Below are 18,114 nucleotides of genomic sequence, written 5' to 3'. Positions count from 1 at the left end.
GTGTAATTATATTGTTTATTTGCACCTATAACATAAATACTTAGGAGAAGTTTACACGTTACTATGGTAGCATATAAATTGTTAGGAGACAGTGTGACAATTATTTCTATCATCTTTGCTTTTTTCTCTGTCTTTTCCTAACTTCTACATAGATTACCCTCTTTTTTAAACATTCAGCATTAAGTTAATTCACCAGCGATTGAGATGTGTCATCATTGAAATGAACTAAAAAGGGAATGGGAGTGTCGGGAGCCATGCCAACCCCCTCAGATGCTGTGGCTTCTGAGGTGCAAGTCACTGTGTCTTCTTGGATGTTCTAGTTTTGGTTTCCCTGAGTCTGACCTGCCTTATATTTTGAAAAACAAAACCAAATCAAAACAAAAAAATGTATTTTTCTTTTCCTCGTGTGATAATTTTCTACTAATGAGCATTAACATGAGAGTGTGGCCCACGCAGCAGGCCACCCCTACACACATACACAGGTGCCCGTGCGATGGGCCATTTATTGTTTCACCTCTTTCTCCATCATCCTTCATCCCTCGATGCTTTGGTTAACTGACTTGGGGCAGTCACTGTGGAATGGCACCTCCTTCCTAGAGCAGCTTCTTTCAACCAAGGAGCTTCAAGAACCTGATCGTAGTTATGAATGTACGTCTGTCACTGTACAGCAGTTGAGTGTGCCAAGTGCCATATGACCTCTTGCCACTGGCTTTGGCCAAGCATCAGAGCCCCAGATAAGACTGTGTGATTAGGTCAGTGAAAAACCAGTATTTAGATCATTTTCGACAGTTGCTCTTGTTTTTAACTATATAATTAAAGGACCTCTTAAAATGCTTTACAACGTATATATTGACAGAAAATGTAGAGGAATTTTTCAAGTCCTTAATTTTTATTGGTGGCAGCTGTGAGAACAAAGTCCAGGGACTTCCAATCGGCAGTGTGAGGAACTGTTTCCCTTTTAGCTGGGACAGAAGAAGACCTGCAAGTGCTCTTTCACTAGCGTTGTAAACTATAATATCAGTGTCCGTCGTCTGGGAGGACCCACTGCATCCGTATCCCAGCTGTCGGATGGGCCCAGGAGACTCAGGTGCTAGAATCCATGACTGGAAGAATTGGAAAGGAACTAAATGTGCCCAGAGAAGAAGCCCTTGCGATGAGAATGTGACTGGAACAGGGGGACACCGAAGTCAGGAAGGGAGCTCATAACAGAAACATGTACCTGATGGGAAACCTGTGTGTCTGAGACACAGTGTTTGACTGTAGACCTCTACCCCTCTGCTGGGCAGTCTGGAAAGGATTAAGCAATAGTGACATAGAAAACTAAGTTTTTAAAAGATGCACTATTCTAAAAAGAACAGGAGAGTGGCTCAGGAGTGATCAATACTAATAAAGGCATAAGATGGAGACTAATGGTTTGAACAAAAATCATGCTCTCTGTTGAGAGGATGGAGAAACAAAAAGTGGGGATGTTAGCTGATATACATCCAAGGGTCCTTTCCCACTTAGAAGTCAAGAGATAATCTCTAAGATGACAAAACAAGAAATAGTACACGTCAGACATTTAGTTTGGGGAGTAGGGGTATTTGGGAAGGGGAGGGACAAAACAGGAGACTGCTGTTTTCCAATATACACCTAATAATTTTTGGCTTTTTAAACTATATGTATTACTATGAATGTTATTTTGATGAAATGAAATTCTCAAAAGATAAATATATAGACAGGAAAAGGGTAAGGGCTGGAGACAGGTTTGAGGATTATTTTCCTGTGAGATTCCTTGGGGGAGAACACATGGGATGGAAAGAGAGCCAAGGTTGGGAGCCTGAGAAATGCCTGTGTCTCATGGGCAAAGGCCACAAGGAGCCAGAAAAAGAGACTGGGAAAGTATTTTCTAAAGTGACTGTATTTTACTTTAATGATTAGGAAAAAAAATTTTTTTATTTTCCAAAGAGTATTGAAGAGGGGTAACGAGAAGGTGGAGGACTGGACAGTTCTGTTATGGAAGCCAAGGCAGAGGAGAATCTCCAAAGAAGGGAAAGATGAGTAAGTGCTAAATCCTTGTAAATAAGCTTGAGACAGAGGGCACTGAAATTGTCAGTTAGGAAATCTCCGATGACCTTAGCCAAGAGCAGTCAGATAGCCAGTGAATGTGAAGAGAGGTTAGAATTTGAAGTGAACACAGTGAGTGTTGATGAGTGTTCAGATGACTTTTTTTTTTTTTAAAGATTTTATTTATTTATTCATGACAGAGAGAGAGAGAGAGAGAGGCAGAGACACAGGCAGAGGGAGAAGCAGGCTCCATGCAGGGAGCCCGACATGGGACTCGACCCCCGGTCTCCAGAATCACACCCCAGGCCGAAGGCAGCGCTAAACTGCTGGGCCACAGGGGCTGCCCTGTTCAGATGACTTTTTAGCTGGAGGGAACTAGCATGTGGAATGAGAGCGGTTGAATCTATAAGAGAGAGAATGTGTGTAATTAATTGATGAAGCAAAGGCATCATTAGGAGTCATTCTGTTTAAATCCATATTGCCTATTGAAAATAAACACACCAGATAACCAGTTGGCCTGGTAAAAGTAAGATGGCTTTGGTTGATGTCATGATCTTTTACACCTGGATTTCTACAGCATCTGGTGTAGATAAGGACCCAAAAGAGTTTTTTGACTTGGGCATCAGGTGGAGTAAGTACCCAGAATACTGAGACAATGCCTCAGAAGTTAGGCCACGGTAGCCCTAAGATAAGGATGGCTATTCCTGGCTAACAAAACTTAAAACAGCAAGCATTGAAAGTATCCAGCTGTTTCTAAGTAATGTGTCCCAGAATAAAGCTCAAGAATTTTAAGGAATATAAAAATAATCCATACCCAACAAGATAAAATTCCCAATGTCTGGTGTCCAATTAAAAATTATCATAATGAGAAAAATAAACAGACCCAGAAGTGACCCAGAAATAACAGATGATAGAATTAGTTTTTAAAAAAAGGGCATTCAGATAGTTTTTTACTGAGATGATGGAGGGAGGCATGAACATCTTAAGAGGTGATAAGACATAAATCTCAAAGCTTATAGAGATGAAAGAAATGAGACAAAGACTGTGTGAGCTGGGATTGAGGCCCACAGAAGAGAAGATACCGGCCCTGCAGACACAGCAATAGAAATGGTTCAGAATGAAAAACAAAAAGAAGAGTCCCAGCGGGCTGGCTACTGGTGTGTCGCCTCAGCTCCAGATCACCTTTCGGCCCTCCCTGCGATGGTAGAGCTATTCCTTGTAAACCTCTCTGCTTTGCCAGTGGGCAAGAGCATGGGCTGGTCAGTGGGCTGCCAGGGAGACTTCGGAGAAGGAAGGGATGAGGCTTGCTTTACAGGGCCCTGGGGAGCATGATTTTTCTCCACTGCCTTGGCCCTTGAGGTTTCGCTGGTGCTGGATTCCAGCAAGACACGGCTTTCTCTAGCATTTGGCAACTGTGACTCTTGTTCTGTCTTGTTCTCAACTGAATCAGACACTGTGCAAATCAGACAGCAGTATGGCAACATCCTGAAAGTACTAAGGGCCAAATACCAGCCTTTAGGTTCTATACCCCGCAAAAAAAAAATCTTCCAAAACACAGCAATCCAAATAAATATGACACAAGACCTGCGTTTGGATGTCCCCCATTTCCAAGTACTTTTCTTTATAGCTGATTATTTTTTTCAGTAGAAGATCTAATCAGAGAGCCTGCAGTAGGTGGTTATGTTTCTTTAATCTCCTACAATTTAAAATAGTCCCCAGCCTTTTGTATTTTTCATAACATTGACATGTTTTGAAGAGGTTACGCTAGTTTTTGTTGTTATTTTCCAGAATGCCTCTCTGTTTGGATTTTGTCTGATTGTTCCTTCCTGATAAGATTCAAATCAGTATTTTTGGCATGATGTGTCTTCAGTGCATCACATCAGGGGCACAGCATGCCCAGTTGTCCCATTATCGGTGATGTTAGGTTTAATAACTTTGTTAAGAAAACATTTGTAAAATTGTCCATCTTTTGTAACTATCACTCGTGGGGTGATATTTTGAGACTTGGTGGTTATCTTCTTCCTCGATAGGCTTTTATCCATGGCTTTAGCATCCATTGAGGATTTTTGCCTGAATCCTCATTTTTGAAGGCACATTTGGAATAAGTGTGCTTCCTGTTCAAACTTTAAAATGGTAATGACTTTATAATCTTTATAAGCATTTTCCTTGGTTATTTATTTGATGAGAACTGTGGTGTCCATTGGGGTCTTTTTCCCTTCATCCCAGACACACACCTGAGGCAACTTGGACCATATGGAAGCTCAGCTTGCTGGCCTTCACGGAGAAGCTGCAGGCACAGTCATGGTTTTGGAAGCCCAGTATAGGATAACATTAAGGCATCAGTGTTTAATGTGCCATTGATAACCAGCATGCCAGATCCCCCATAATGTATGCCAGACATAATCCATGCCATTGAGAGATTTCGTAATAGATAAAGGTGGCAAGAACCTTGGAGAACCTCTTTTTGTCTTTGTCTCCAGAATCCTGTAATTTCTCTTCAAAAATTATCAATTTTTCCATGTGTTTCTAATGATCGTAGACCTAAAATGTTCTAGTCTTCTTGAGAAAAGAGTGGTCCCTCTGTCACCGATGCCAAGTTGATAACCCTATATAGGCTTGAAGATGGAAGCTCCTTTCAGAGTGGGGAGGAGTGATTTTAACAAGTGGAGAAGGGAAATAATAATAAAAGAGGCACATGAAGACCTCAGGGTATAAATAAGCTTGTACCAGCTTCTTACCTGCTGAGCTTTAAAGCTTGTGTCCTTGGTGGGGACATCCCTTCTCTGCACCAGAGCAGAGAATCCATCTCACCCCTGCTTGGACTGACCGGGGACTGAGAGAGTTGCTCGTGACCTCTTTGGCAGCACCTTTCCTGCCTCCTTGCAGGAGACCAGCTATTGTGTGGGTCAACATCATTCCCAGACCACAGGAAGGAACCCTGGAAAATTGTCTTTCCATTCAAAAGCTTCCAGCTGTTGGTCTGTCTGTCGTCCTGCCAGGTCCACCAGGAACTTGTTTTGCTCACATCTCAACAGTGCATGAAGGAGCATTTGTCTTGATAGCCTCTGAGATCATCCTGGCACCAGATTCCCCAATGTGATTTCCCTGGAGACTAGAAGAGAAACATTAGGACAGGGCTTGAGAGATGGGCTCGAGGCCCAGGGGCCTGCAGGTTCTCATTAGTAAAGAGCACGAAATGCAGAGCTCCAGCCAACACCTTCATGCTTCCAGGGTCCCTCCCATGGACAGGGCCAGAATGACTCCCCTTTATACTGAGTTTCGCTGCAGAACTGCTGGAAGACCCAGGAGCCCGCTGAGAATCGGGCAGAAGGCAGAGCCTGACCTGGGTGCCGCTCCAAGGGAGCAAGAATGGCAGGAAAGGGCAGGTGCCGCCGAGCCCCACTCACTTGATGTGCTGGAGGCCATGGTTTCCAGACAGTGCAGTGGCGACACATATCGCCCCATCCATCCCCAAGGAATTTTCTTGAAGACTAGGCAGAGAAAAGATGGAGACACTACCATGAGCCACTCAGGACAGAAGAACACGCCCCAGAAAGCTGCACCACATTATCTTGGGGGGCAGTGGAAGAAATAGTTCTGGGGCTGATTTGTCCATCAGTGTCCTAGCAACAGCAAGGGGGCATTTACCCCTGAGGCCAGTGTCTACAAGTAGCCAGGTGGTCTCGTCTAAGTGCCATGGAAGACGTAAGACCAAAAATGCAGGCATTAAGTGACTTAGCTCTGATGTAAGCTAGATAGAATGAATGCATCCATCTGCAAGAGGGACTCTAGTAGAGCTCTCGCTATTCGGAAGGAAGCAGCTACAGAGGACCCCAAGAGCCGCTCATCTCGAGGGGGAGGTTCCAGCAGAGAAGTCTGCAGCTCAGGGCACAGGTGGGTCTCTACAGCCACTCACTTGAGTCTTCGGAGACTTGAGTTCACCTTCAGGGCATTTGCCAAGGCTTTGGCTCCAGCCACCCCGATGGCATTTCCTCGTAAGCTGTCAGGAGAGATAGGAACCCTAAGGCACAGTGACCGCTGTGGGATGAAAACTGTACCTCTTCAGATGAGCCGGGGCTACTGGGTAGAGGAAGCATGGACTCAGCCACCATGGAGGTGAGGTGGTTCCTCCCTCGCTCCAGGCACAGAACGGAGATCAGCTCTGGGGAGCAGGACACGCGTGGAGGGGTGAAGCTGGCCAACCTGGGTGGTTTGTGGGAGCCCTCACCCTCCTCTATCCACAAGGACGGAGAGCGGGGCTGAGACAAGAGGCAGCATTGAAGCCAGTGGTCCCCGTGTGCTCAGCATCAGGAGCAGAAATGACTGGCACGTGCCTGAGAGCCGCATCCAGGGTAACCCCCGCCCCCAGGGCCTTGGATCCTCTCATAGAGTGAGCTCCGCGGCCAGGGACCCCTACGCGGGAACCTCGGGATGTGCGCCGCCTGGCAAGGCAAGGAGAGCGGGTACCTAGGGGGAGGAGGCCCGACAGTAGGGGCTCGCAGGGAGGAGGTATGGTGTGGGAATGGGGAAGCTGCGGCCTGCTTGACCTGAAGGACGGTGTTTGAATGATCTGTGAGTTTCCACGTAAATTGACAGTTCTTCCATATCTTCATTCTGAATCAACAGCGTGGTTTCTTTGGGCAACAGACCAGAGCCAGAGACGGGGACACTTACTCAAGAATCTCCAAGGTTCCGTTCACGGCCAGGGCGTCCCCTAGCGCCTGGGCGCCCCGGGCCCCAATGGAGGCCGCCTGCAAGCTGTGGGAGAGGTGCAGTCAGCGCCGGCAGGCGGGGCCCCTGCAGCCTGCGCCCGCCCTGCGCCGCCTAGGACGGGAGCTGCCGCTGCGGGTCCAGGAGGGACACGGGGGCTCCTGGAGAGTTTGAGGGAGAACGCTCCTCGAGCCCCTACTTCCTGCTTTCCAGATGCTCGAGGTCCCACTTGCTAACACTCGGAAAACGAAACACACCTTCCTTGGCTGGAAAGCAGAACTGACAGGGGGGAGGGGGGGGGGCGGCGGGGGGGGGGGGGGGCGTGAGAGCCGGGTGCAGGGCTGGCTCCTGGGCAGCGTGCGCGTTAGCACTTACTAGAGAGCAGTGAGGGTCGCGTTGGTCTTGAGCGCGCTGGCCACTGCAGACGCACCCTCGTCCCCGATGGCATTCTCCTGTAAACTGAACACAGAGCGTGGCCCTGGGCTCATGGGGCACGGGGTTGGCAGTCCAGTAGGACTTGCTGAGCTGGGCCCTTCTAGATTTAATTCAGACACAAACAGAGGGACAATGGAAAAGCGACTAAGGATGTGCTGGCCAGAGAAGTAAGTCAAAGCCCTCCACCGGGCCGTTCTTGCCAGTCAGTGTTTTACATCTTTTTTTTTTTTTTTCCCTCCCTTCCCTTCCACATGAGTAAAGTGCTAGGTCTGAGAGCAGTCAGTGGTTAAGAGTTTAGTTAGGGTAGGCACCGGTGTGTTCAGGGGAGCAGTTTGCGTTAAGAATTCTGACGGAGGGATCCCTAGGTGGCGCAGCGGTTTGGCGCCTGCCTTCGGCCTAGGGCGCGATCCTGGAGACCCGGGATCGAATCCCACATCGGGCTCCCAGTGCATGGAGCCTGCTTCTCCCTCTGCCTGTGTCTCTGCCCCTCTCTCTCTCTCTCTGTGACTATCATAAATAAATAAAAATTAAAAAAAAAAAAAAAAAAAGAATTCTGACGGACATTTGAGTGTGTGTTGTGTCCACAGAGCTGTACAGGCCGAGGTCTGTCTCGGGTGAGGAGTTGTGATTGAATGAGCAGGCCCCAGAGGCCATGTGCCAACTGCTCACAGAAGCTGCCAGAAGAACTAGGTCTAAACTGAAACCTGAAGGACGAGAGATGGGGGAGGGGGCTTGGCACATCCGCATGACACCCAAAGAAACTTAGTCGAGTCGCCACCTCGTGGAATGAGGCTGAGGAGGTACACAGGAAGCAGATTGGGGCGTTCTTTGGAAGCCATGTTAAGGGTTGGCCTTCACTCTGCAGGCACTGGGCAGCATTTAAGCATTTCACCCAGGACGGGGACAGATTTACGTTTGGGAAAGCTCTTTGGCCAGCTTTGTGAGAAGATGGACTGGATGTAGAGGTGCCCCTGCAGTGACACAGGTGAGTGATGCTGCTGGCCTGCTGGTGGCTGTGGGGGCAAAGGGAAATGGTGGAACGTAGGGAGGACAGCCACAGGTGGGAAGCAAGAGCAGAGGTGGTGTTTCTAGCTCACACGACTGGCTGGTCCTGTTCACGAGGTGGGACCAGAGAAGCAGGCTCCTGGGCAGGTGGTTTGGGCAGTTTGAAGTTCCTTGAGGTCCCCTAGGGGAGATGCTGAGTGGGTATTGGTGACACAGGTCTGGAGCTCAGGAGAGACATCTGGGGGATAAACGTGGGGGCACCAGAGCTTTTTGAAGGCAAGGAGCCTGGGAGCGGAGAGCTTCTGGAAAAGAGGTCATTCAAGAGAAGATGGCCTAGGACAGAACCGTAGGGAGCACCAGGATGTCAAACACAAGAACCAGCCAGAGGTGAGACACCCTGGTCAGAAGCCAGTGAGGCTCAAAGGGTTAAACACAGAGTTAGCCCTCGACCCAGCGGTTCCACTAATGGTGTGTAGCCACGAGAAATGAAGGCTCACAAAGGCTCACAGCAGTGTCACGAGAGCCAGATAGTGGGAACAACCCAGTATCCATCAGTGGACAGTGTGGTCTATGCACACACTGGACTAGGATTCAGCCATAGAAAGGAATGAAGCTCTGATTCATGCCACCACCTGGGTGACCCTTAAAGACATGACACTAAATGAAAGATGTTGGTTGCAAAGGCTGCAGACAGTATGAGTCCATGTATGTAAGACGTCCAGCATGGGTGACTCCATAGAGACAGAGCACATGTGTGCTGGCCACAGCTGGGGTTGGGGGCAGTGGGGAGTGACTGCTAATGAGTCTGGGGTATCTTCCCGGGGTGATGGAAATGGTGTCAAATTGATCGTGGTGATGGTTGCACAGCTCAGTGGATGTAGTAGAAACCAGTCAGCTTTGTACTTTATACCGGAAGATTATTGTGGTGCCTGGATTATGCTTCAGTAAAGCTATTAAAGCAGAAAAATGCCTGCTGGCCTTAGGGCAGAGGAGGCCATGTGCCTGGTGGACACCAAGGTTTCAAGAGTCCTTGCTCCCCTGACCCTCCTGCAGCCCCTGCCAAGGCCCCACTTACTCGAGGCTGGTCAGGCTTCTGTTGAGCTGTAGTGCTTGTCCCAGGGCCTTGGCAGCACCAGCCTGGATGAAGTTCCACTGCAGGCTGGACAGAAACAGACACACTTGAGCCCAGGGCGGAGCCCTGCATGTTCTGGAGGTTCCAGAAAGAGGGGACTCTCCCAGGAGAATCTGTAGGCAGGGCAGGAGTCCTTGCGGGATGAGGTCCTCGCCACTGATAGGCTGAACTCCTGGAGCCCACCTCAGGTTTGGTTGAAGAGGGTGAATGAGCACTCTGCTTAAGGGTGGACACAGGAACAGGCTCCAATAGAAACCCCAGATGGCCCCTGCGTGAAGTTTGTGACACTTGGAGGTATGGCATGGGTGCCCACCTCCCTATAGGCCTCTATGCATCCGCCCCAGGAGGCAGAGTAGGACGTAGTGCGCAGCCTACTGGGGGGCCCCAAAGCCGGCCTCGTTCTCCTGGGGAGCTGGTACGATGGTCCTACAGCCCCACAGAGGGGACGGGACGGGATGGGCTGGGGCTGCCGCAGACTCACTGAAGTGACGTGAGGGCCTGGTTTTCTCTCATTGCCACCGCGATGGCCTGGGCGCCCTGGTCATGGAGGAGGTTGGCTGTCAGGCTGGGAGGAGGGGAACACGGTGAGTAAGCAGGACCTAGATGGCCACAGAGGCCCCATGCTTTCTCAGCCGGGAATCCAGGTCCCCTCCTCCCCGAGGACCGCCCAGCTCACGTTGGGGAAACCTGTGTGTGCCAAGCCCGTGCCTGAGGCTGTTGTACTGAACCCCGACAGCCGCACGGAGAGGGGACCTGGATTCAGCTTAGTGAGGTCCCAGGACAGATCACCCCCTGGGAGCCCACTCCTGGTCCCTGTACTGCACTGCCCCTGACCTGGGCCCTCCCACGTCGCCCTGGGGAGGTGGCTGGGGGAGGGGGCAGCAGGTAACTGAGCACGTGGGGGTGGTGGGGTCGCCACCAGCGGCCAGGCCTCCGGGCAGCCCTCCCCAAGCAGGCCCTTCCCAGCCTGTAGAGCCGCCCTCTGCCCTCCACTCCCCAGGGCGCCAGGTAGGCGAGGGAGGCACAGCCTGCACCCAACTCACGTACTCCAGGTTCTTTAGGGTGCTGTTGCTGCGGAGAGCTCGTGCCAGCTCCCGGGCTCCCTCCGGGCTGATAGAGTTTTCTCGAAGACTGAGGAGAGAGAAGACCCTGACCGGATGTGTGAGGGCTGGGCGCGGGGGGTAGAGGGGGGAGACAGGCCCCGGCACTCCGGCCTTTGGAGACAAAGGAACCTCAGGCAGGACCTGGGTCTCCTGAGCCATCAGGGCTGAGGTAGAAGAGCCTCCAGCAAGCCAGGCTCCCACCGCTAGCTCTCCAGGTGTCTCCCCTGTAGGTCCACCCACAGGGGACCCAGCAGGAGGAAGGGGCTCAGGTGACAGGCTCTCAGAGGTGAGGGGCCTGGGGCCAGGCTCAGCTGCCTCAGGGGCTGGTTTGCTGGAAGGGAGCAGCAGAACTGGCCAGCTGAGGCCCCAGGTGCCCCTGTGCCCCACCCCCCCGCCCTCCCTGAGAGAGCAGGAAGTGTGCAGGATGCCAGGCTCCAGAAAAGCCCAACCACAGATCACTACAGAACAGGCCCGCAGTGGGAGGTGTGGGCTTTCCTTCCAAGTCCCAAAGTCCCCCTTGGCCAAAGGGACACTGACTGGAGAGGGAAGCCAGGACTTACTTGAGGCTGGTGAGGGCCTGGTTGGCACAGAGGGCCCCCATCAGGGCTGCCACTCCCGTGTCACTGATGGAATTGCTCTGCAGGCTGCAAACAGGACAAGATGACGGGACGTACTTGGCATGGCCATCCCGACCCGCAGGGAGCTGCTGCTCCGGCGTCAGGTGCAGCAGAGCTGGGGGACTCGGGCCGTAGGTGTCATCTCACGCTGCCCTTCTCCTCATCCCTCTTTCCTGTCCCTGCCCCCGTGTTCCAGACGCCCTAGGTCCGCGCAGGTGGGTCTAGTACATCAGCCCCACAGCTTAGCCTCTGCCTTATGTGAGTGGCTCCAAATACCCGGGGTAGGAGTGTGTGTTCTGTCTGCAGCCCCAGAGAGTAGCACCGCTGCGTCTCCCCGGTGTGGGGGCAGCATCGCGGTCCCCCAACCCCCACCAAGGCCGCCACGGCCAACATCCTTTTCAGTCACCTGTGCCAGCTTTTCAAGGGCACTCGGTGTTTGTCACTCTGAAAACTCCACAGTCAACACCAACCTCCACTGTCTAGGGAAATGGAGCCAGTGGGGCGGGATGGGACGGTGGGGTGGGCGTGGGACAGGTCACAGTATGCCCCAGGCTGCTGCGGTTGGGTTCTGGCGAAGTAGTGGTCCTGACAACCCTCCTCTGGGACCCGCCCGCTTCTAGGTGGGGAAACCAGGGGAGTCACCCTCTGCCCACGGCCACTCCTGGAGGGCAGTCAGGCAGACTCACTCCAGATTCTCCAGGCCCTGGTTCACCCTCAGGGCCTTAGCCAGGGCCTCAGCACCTCCGTCACCGATGCTGTTACTGGAAAATCTGCAAGAGATGGGACCAGGGTGAGTCGGTTTTCAGGAGCAGCCTGGCAGGGTGGGGCCCAGGGACCAGGGTGCGGGGCCATGCTTGCTCTGTGGTGGTAAGGGTGCCCAGTGCACAGCTTGTTTCAGCTTGGGTCTGTGGCTCGCACGTAGCCTCTGCAAGTGACTCCTTATGGCCTGTATACATCAAGGTAGCAAAGTACTTGACTCCCTAGCAGGGGCAGGGCCAACTCTCTAGTGGGAGGTTTTGTGATACTTTATGTGAAGATGGCCAGGCAGTGCTGGGAAGGCAGTAAGTTTAAGTCTGAGGCCCAATCCTGGGAAGCTTGAGTCCAAAGTCAGCTATCTTGCACCCACACATCTGTCCATCTGTCCATCCATCCATTCATCCTCATGCTCACAAATATTTGTGAAGGGCTGGGCATTGTGCAGTCAGTGAGGATACATATTCGGCCCTTCTGCATTTCTCACATGAGCTCCTTCAGACTCCTGTTCTGTTTCAGGGTCTCCGCCATCAGCTGGGCTCCCACAGGCCCGACGGTATTCTTCTGTAGGCTGTGGGAGAGAAGGGTCTTTCAGCAAAGCCAGCCATAGCCATTCCCACTGCAGGGATGGTCCGGTTCGAGGGGAGTGCTCAGAGTGCTCGAATGCCCCCTCCATCTATCACAGCATCGGCAGAGAGGTCTCTAGGAAAGGTCTGTGGCTTGGTGCTGAAGTGATGCCATCATTCCATGGGGGGTGTCAGAGGCAAGGACAGCTGGGCCCTCCCTTGTCAGAAGCTGGAAAGCAGTGACCAGAGAACGCACAATATCCAGCAAGCTCTCGAGTGGCGACTCCTGCACGTGAGTCCCACCAACTCCTCACTCAGGCAACCCTCCCAACAACACCCAACCATCTACCTCTTGACCAGCCAGCGGCCTGCCTCCCAGCCCTGCAGTCCTCTGAAGGCCAATCCTCCATTTAGGCCCTCTTGCAACAGCTACTTCCCTTTATACCAAATCTGGAGGACGGAAATGTTCCCACAAGCCCCGGGCTCATCCTAGGAGGACAGACAAGGCCCGACCTGTGTTGTGTGAGGCGAAATAGGATGTAAACAGAAGGGAATTTTGTTAGGTTCCAAAGGGGACCTTTCCCTGACAGCGTTTCCCTTAGAGCATTTCTTTGAGAAAATTTGCAATGGTAAAGCTGTCCCTTTGAGGAGTAAGTCTTTTTAAAAGCTAAATAAACCTCTTGCCAGATTGACAGCCTGTAGGAGTCATGGAGCCATCTCTCTCAAATGTACATATCAAGAAAGACAGCACGACTCCACTTTGTAAATGCCTGCTTGTCATAAAGATAGGAGAAGTTTGGTTTTTCCTTTGGATAAAGGCAGTTAGTAAACAGATGACTACCCCAGCTACCAGGCAAATTTAGGAAAAGCTATGTGCAACAAATGGTGCTGTCCAGTCCTCTGGAGCACAGATATCAAGAACACACATATCACAGGTTGTGTCTGCTTGGCTGTAGAAAAGGGTGAGATTTCTTTGTCTTTGCCAACTCGTTGTTGGATTGCCAATGACGTGCACTGCTCTCTAGTTGATTGTTCAAATAATTAAACTGTTTCATTCTTTACTACATTTGTGGAGAGGATTTTCTGCATTGGCAGGAGGCTTTAGTTTTGGTTGTTTTCCAGCACCTGTTCTGTGGAAAAGTGGTGGACATCAAGATTTCCAGGGGCCAACCAGAGGGGTCAGAAAGCCTCAGGATATCTCCCCAGTCATCCTTCCTTGCAGAAATCAGACAGAGAGGCTCTTGGAGGAGGAGAGGAGAGGAGAAGAGAGGGTCTCTCTGCTGGTCAGCATGTCCACTTACTGCAGCACAGAGAGGGTCCGGTTGGTAGCCAACGCCTCAGCCATGGACCTGGCACCATTATCCCTGATCTCGTTGCTCTGGAGGCTGTGGAGGAGGCGAGAAGATGTGTGTCACCGATGGTGCACATGAGGGTGCCCTCTGGTTGTGGCCTTCACCCTTGCTGCAGTGTTAGCGAGGCCCAAGGGAAGAGGCAGGGGGTGGCAGAGCAGCTGACTGCTACCTGTCCTTACTGCCCACCACACAGGATCTGGGGACAGCCCGGTCTTCCCAGTGCTGCTCTGGCCTTAGGATTCCCTCTGGGTCTCTAAGCATTTGTCTCTTGACTGGAAACAAGGTGCCCATGATATCGGGATAACAACTAGTTTATCAGTGGTCGGAATTACAGCCAAAAGCCACAGCATCCATGTGTTGACAAGGATGTAGAAAAATTGGAACCCTCACCCACTGCTGGTGGGAATGTAAAGTGGGGCAGACTTTGTGGAAAGCAGTCCGGCAGTTCTCAAAAGGTCAGAGTTACCGTATGACACAGTAAATTCTACTGGTAGGCGTCTACTCAAAAGAATTAAGTATTCAAATGCTTGTATGTGAATGTGTGCAGAAGCATTATTCACAAGAGCCAAAAGGTGGAAACAACCCAAATGTCCCTCAACTGATGAAGGGATGAACTGTGGTCTGTCCAGTGGAGTATGACTCAGTCATAGATGGGGATGAAGCACCAGCTACCATGTGGATGAACCTTGAAAACACAATGTTCAGTGAGAGAAGCCAGATACAGAGGGTTGTGTTGTAGGATTCTGTGTGTGTGTGTGTGTGCGCACGTGAGTGTGTGCGAAATCTGCAGAGTCAGTAAACCTAGAGACAGAGAGCACCAACACTGCTGGCTGCCAGGGGCTGGGAGGAACAGGAGAATGGGGAGTCATTGCTAATGGATACAGGATCTGCTGTCAGGGTGATGGAAATATTTTGGAACCTGATAGAGGTGATGAATGAACAACTGTGAATGTGCTAAGTGCCATTGCAATGTATACTTTAAAATGGTGAATTTTACCCCAATAAAAATAAATAAATGAAAAAAACAAATGACAGTACACATTCAACTAAGGACGGATACAACCACAGGCCCCTAAGAGGAAGATAGCAAACCACAGCAAACCATAGGAATATTCTGGAAGATGGGCCCTTCAATGTCCTGGGAAACACCTCAGGGGAATATTCTGACACCATGGTCTTGGGGATTTCCCACTCAATGGAGGAAGAGGTTTTCCTTATGGATTATTTTACTTTTCCACTTCTGTACCACCCCACCTTCCTTCTTTTCCACCCCCTGATTAGGCTGTAAACACAAGAACAATGACTGTGGAAGAGCTGAAACCTGAAACTTGTGTAGGTTACAAGATCATGTGGTATCCACCCAGGTGGGAGCCAGTGTAGCATGCCTGCCATTTTGAATCATCTCCCATTCCATGGTTGGCACCTGGGAGGGGGTTTTCTGGGTCCTCTACTGGTTACGTCGGGACAGGGAGCAGATGGTACATACCTCAGAAAGGCCAGAGTGCGGTTAATCTTCAGAGCATCTGCCAGAGCCTTGGCCCCTTGAGGTCCAATGGAGTTGCTGCGGAGGCTGGTGGAAGGAAGAGAAATAACTGGTTTTTGTTTTGTTTTTAATCCAATTCCCAGAGACAGAAAAACAAAAACAGAAGTTACTTGACCCTTAAATCTATGTTCCTTGAAAATAACATATTGGGCTTTAGGATTTCACGTTTTGCAGAGAAATCCTAATTTAGGTGAACAAGTAAGGACTTTCCCAGTATGGCCCATTTGGTGGGGAGGAGAAAGCAGGATCTGATGGACTTGGCTTGGACCAGGTGTGGAGGGGGGAGAGAAGAATACTATCTTCAGGGCTGAAATTCTGATGCCTCCCTGAGCTGGTCCTAACAGCTGAGGAGCCAGGATTTTGCTCACTTGACTGTCTTTCCAACCCACCCAGGGCAGAGTGTGGTCTATGGGACTTCACGAGATGGCTCGCGAACTGTCCCTGACCCAAGGGTGGAAGGTTGGCCTTTGGTGTCCTACTTACTCCAGAGCAGTCAGACTTCTGTTGACCAGGAGGGATCTGGCCAGAGCTTTGGCACCTTTATTACTGATCTGGTTCTCAGCCAAGCTGCACAAGGAGGAGAGAGGAGTGGTTATTTTAGGTCCATAAGTCTCATGGCCTCTTCCTCAACACCAGGCTTGTGATCCAAACCTCTCAGTTTCACTAGCATCATGGAAGCCTGGATGCAGGTGGAGATGAGGTGGTCCCTGGAGTGAGAGTGACCAGCGCAGGAAAGCGTCTGAGCCAGGTAAGGTAAGGCCAGAGAAAGGGGACAGACCCTCACACTGGCAAAGAGTCCCAGGGCAGAGTTGGGCCAGAATCTGGCACAGCAGCTTCTACACAGACAGTGCAGCAGAGAGCATAGGCAGTTACAGAAGTTGCCCACATAGATCCCACGCAGCGGTGTGCTGCAAAAAATAAAATACAAAAACACTGATGTGTAGTATTGGCCAATTTCCATGGTATAAATACTCCCACCTCAGCCAATTTTTAAAAACATTTTATTTATTCATGAGACACACACACAGAGGCAGAGACACACACAGAGGGAGAAGAAGGTGCCCTGTGGGGAGCCCGATGTGGGACTCGACCCCAGGATCACAACCTGAGCTGAAGGCAGATGCTCAACCACTGAGCCACCCAGGTGCCCCTACCCAGGACTTTTTTTTTTTTTTTAAGATTCTATTTATTTATTCATGAGAAACACAGAGAGAGAGGGAGGCAGAGACACAAGTAGAAGGAGAAGCAGGCTCCATGCAGGGAGCCTGATGTGGGACTCGATCCTGGGTCTCCAGGATCATGCCCTGGGCCAAAGGCAGCGCTGAACCACTGAGCCAACCAGGCTGCCCTACCCAAGACTTTTGTAATGTTTTATGAGTAATACTTCACGAGCCATGTGTGTATCCTGAAGGGTGCCTTGGACATTTCAAATGGAGATGTGAAGGGCATGTGGCCATAGAAGAAATTTTTGACTTCTATTCCAAAAATTTCCTGAGCACTCTCCAGACTCCTTCATGCAAAACACTGGAAGTTGACTATTTTGCTGAAGACTTCCCATGAAGGAAAAAATAATGAAAAGTTGTCGTTACTGTGTTTTCTCCAAAGGGGTTGCATTCATATCTCTGGCTAACGAGACAGAGATAATGCTGCTCATAATGGCTGGCCCTTCCTTGTACAGTCCTTCCTCTGTGTCTGGCCTGTCCTCACACTTCCCTTGCGCTGACCTGCTGAAGCTTCTTGACAACCCAAAGAGGTAGTTAGTGTGCAGGAGAGGGTTATTAATCTTGCCCCAGTTCCTGAAAGTTGACCTCTGCTTACCTGGGAGCCTTAGGCGCCCCCCAGTAGCAGCTTGACCTCTGGAAGGGCTTCCCTAGGGGCAGTCAGGTATATCTCCATGCCCAACCTCCGATCACAATTGCACACAAGCCTGGGGAGCCTCCCTGGTGGGAGAGCTTCGTGTGTGCTGTCACACAGGGTCACTGGGAGAGGGAGGCACCGTCTATACGACTGCCCTGGGAAGACAACTGGGAGCTTGCCTGCTCTCCCGGGGACCACCCCATGCATCTTCTCTCTTTGCGGATTTCCATCTGATCCTTTTGATGTAATGAACCACAGCTGCAGTACAATGGCTTTTCTGAGTTCTGTGAGTCCTTCTAGAGAATCATTGAACCCGAGGAAGGGTCGTGGGAAACCCCTGGACCCACAGACCCTGTTTTAACCCCATTTTAACCCTCTTTCGGCACACAGGTAACTGTCCAGGGCCACACAGGGCCCACGGCTTTCACCGCTGTCCTCGATGACTTCTAGTTGTGCCTGACTCATTCCATGTTTGTTTTTGTTTTCTCAGGCAAAGATTATTTCAGAACCCGGAGGGAGGCTTACGTGAGGATGAAGAATTCCTCCCTAGATCCTATGCTCCAACTCATCTCCCTAGTTCTAGCCACCTCCAGGTCACATCAGTTCGGCTCCAAACTGGGTATTAGACTCAGAAACGTTATCACAGGAAGAAATTTCCTAAGCACAAAAATCTCTTCTGCCATCAGCATATAGACTTTCGTCTAATTATAACATTAAAGATGCAATGTTTAAATTGTATTTTTGTACTCATTTAAAAGTTTAGGGATCCCTGGGTGGCGCAGCGGTTTGGCGCCTGCCTTTGGCCCAGGGCGCGATCCTGGAGACCCAGGGATCGAATCCCACATCAGGCTCCCGGTGCATGGAGCCTGCTTCTCCCTCTGCCTGTGTCTCTGCCTCTCTCTCTCTCTCTCTGTGACTATCATAAATAAATAAAAATTAAAAAAAAAAAATTAAAAAAAAAAATAAAAGTTTAAATTCATTTTTTTAATTAAAAA

At 50.6% G+C, this 18,114-nt stretch overlaps 1 protein-coding gene and 1 long non-coding RNA gene across 2 annotated transcripts in view; one reads left to right on the top strand and one right to left on the bottom strand.

Moving 5' to 3' along the window:
* Position 1: 1 nt before the first annotated feature.
* NLRC3 (NLR family CARD domain containing 3) overlaps positions 2 to 18,114 on the bottom strand; it is a 40,079-nt gene continuing 21,966 nt past the window's right edge. Inside the window, exons 7-20 of the mRNA XM_038540573.1 lie at positions 15,746 to 15,829; positions 15,206 to 15,289; positions 13,669 to 13,752; positions 12,289 to 12,372; positions 11,735 to 11,818; positions 10,992 to 11,075; positions 10,376 to 10,459; positions 9,810 to 9,893; positions 9,272 to 9,355; positions 7,132 to 7,215; positions 6,721 to 6,804; positions 5,963 to 6,046; positions 5,454 to 5,537; positions 2 to 5,158 (exon numbers count right to left, since the gene is read on the bottom strand). Of these exons, the coding sequence (XP_038396501.1) occupies positions 5,068 to 5,158; positions 5,454 to 5,537; positions 5,963 to 6,046; positions 6,721 to 6,804; positions 7,132 to 7,215; positions 9,272 to 9,355; positions 9,810 to 9,893; positions 10,376 to 10,459; positions 10,992 to 11,075; positions 11,735 to 11,818; positions 12,289 to 12,372; positions 13,669 to 13,752; positions 15,206 to 15,289; positions 15,746 to 15,829 (1,183 nt within the window). The 3' untranslated portion in view covers positions 2 to 5,067. The remainder of the gene's footprint in view (positions 5,159 to 5,453; positions 5,538 to 5,962; positions 6,047 to 6,720; positions 6,805 to 7,131; positions 7,216 to 9,271; positions 9,356 to 9,809; positions 9,894 to 10,375; positions 10,460 to 10,991; positions 11,076 to 11,734; positions 11,819 to 12,288; positions 12,373 to 13,668; positions 13,753 to 15,205; positions 15,290 to 15,745; positions 15,830 to 18,114) is intronic.
* LOC111096316 lies at positions 7,998 to 17,924 on the top strand. The gene is made up of 3 exons (XR_005360936.1): positions 7,998 to 8,176; positions 15,899 to 16,010; positions 17,610 to 17,924. It is a non-coding gene; the product is annotated as an uncharacterized LOC111096316 (long non-coding RNA).

The sequence above is a fragment of the Canis lupus genome, chromosome 6 (assembly GCF_011100685.1).
Source record: "Canis lupus familiaris isolate Mischka breed German Shepherd chromosome 6, alternate assembly UU_Cfam_GSD_1.0, whole genome shotgun sequence".
In the NCBI taxonomy this organism is placed as follows: domain Eukaryota; kingdom Metazoa; phylum Chordata; class Mammalia; order Carnivora; family Canidae; genus Canis; species Canis lupus.
Note: the sequence above shows the minus strand (reverse complement) of the source record. Positions and strands in the feature narration are given on the sequence as shown.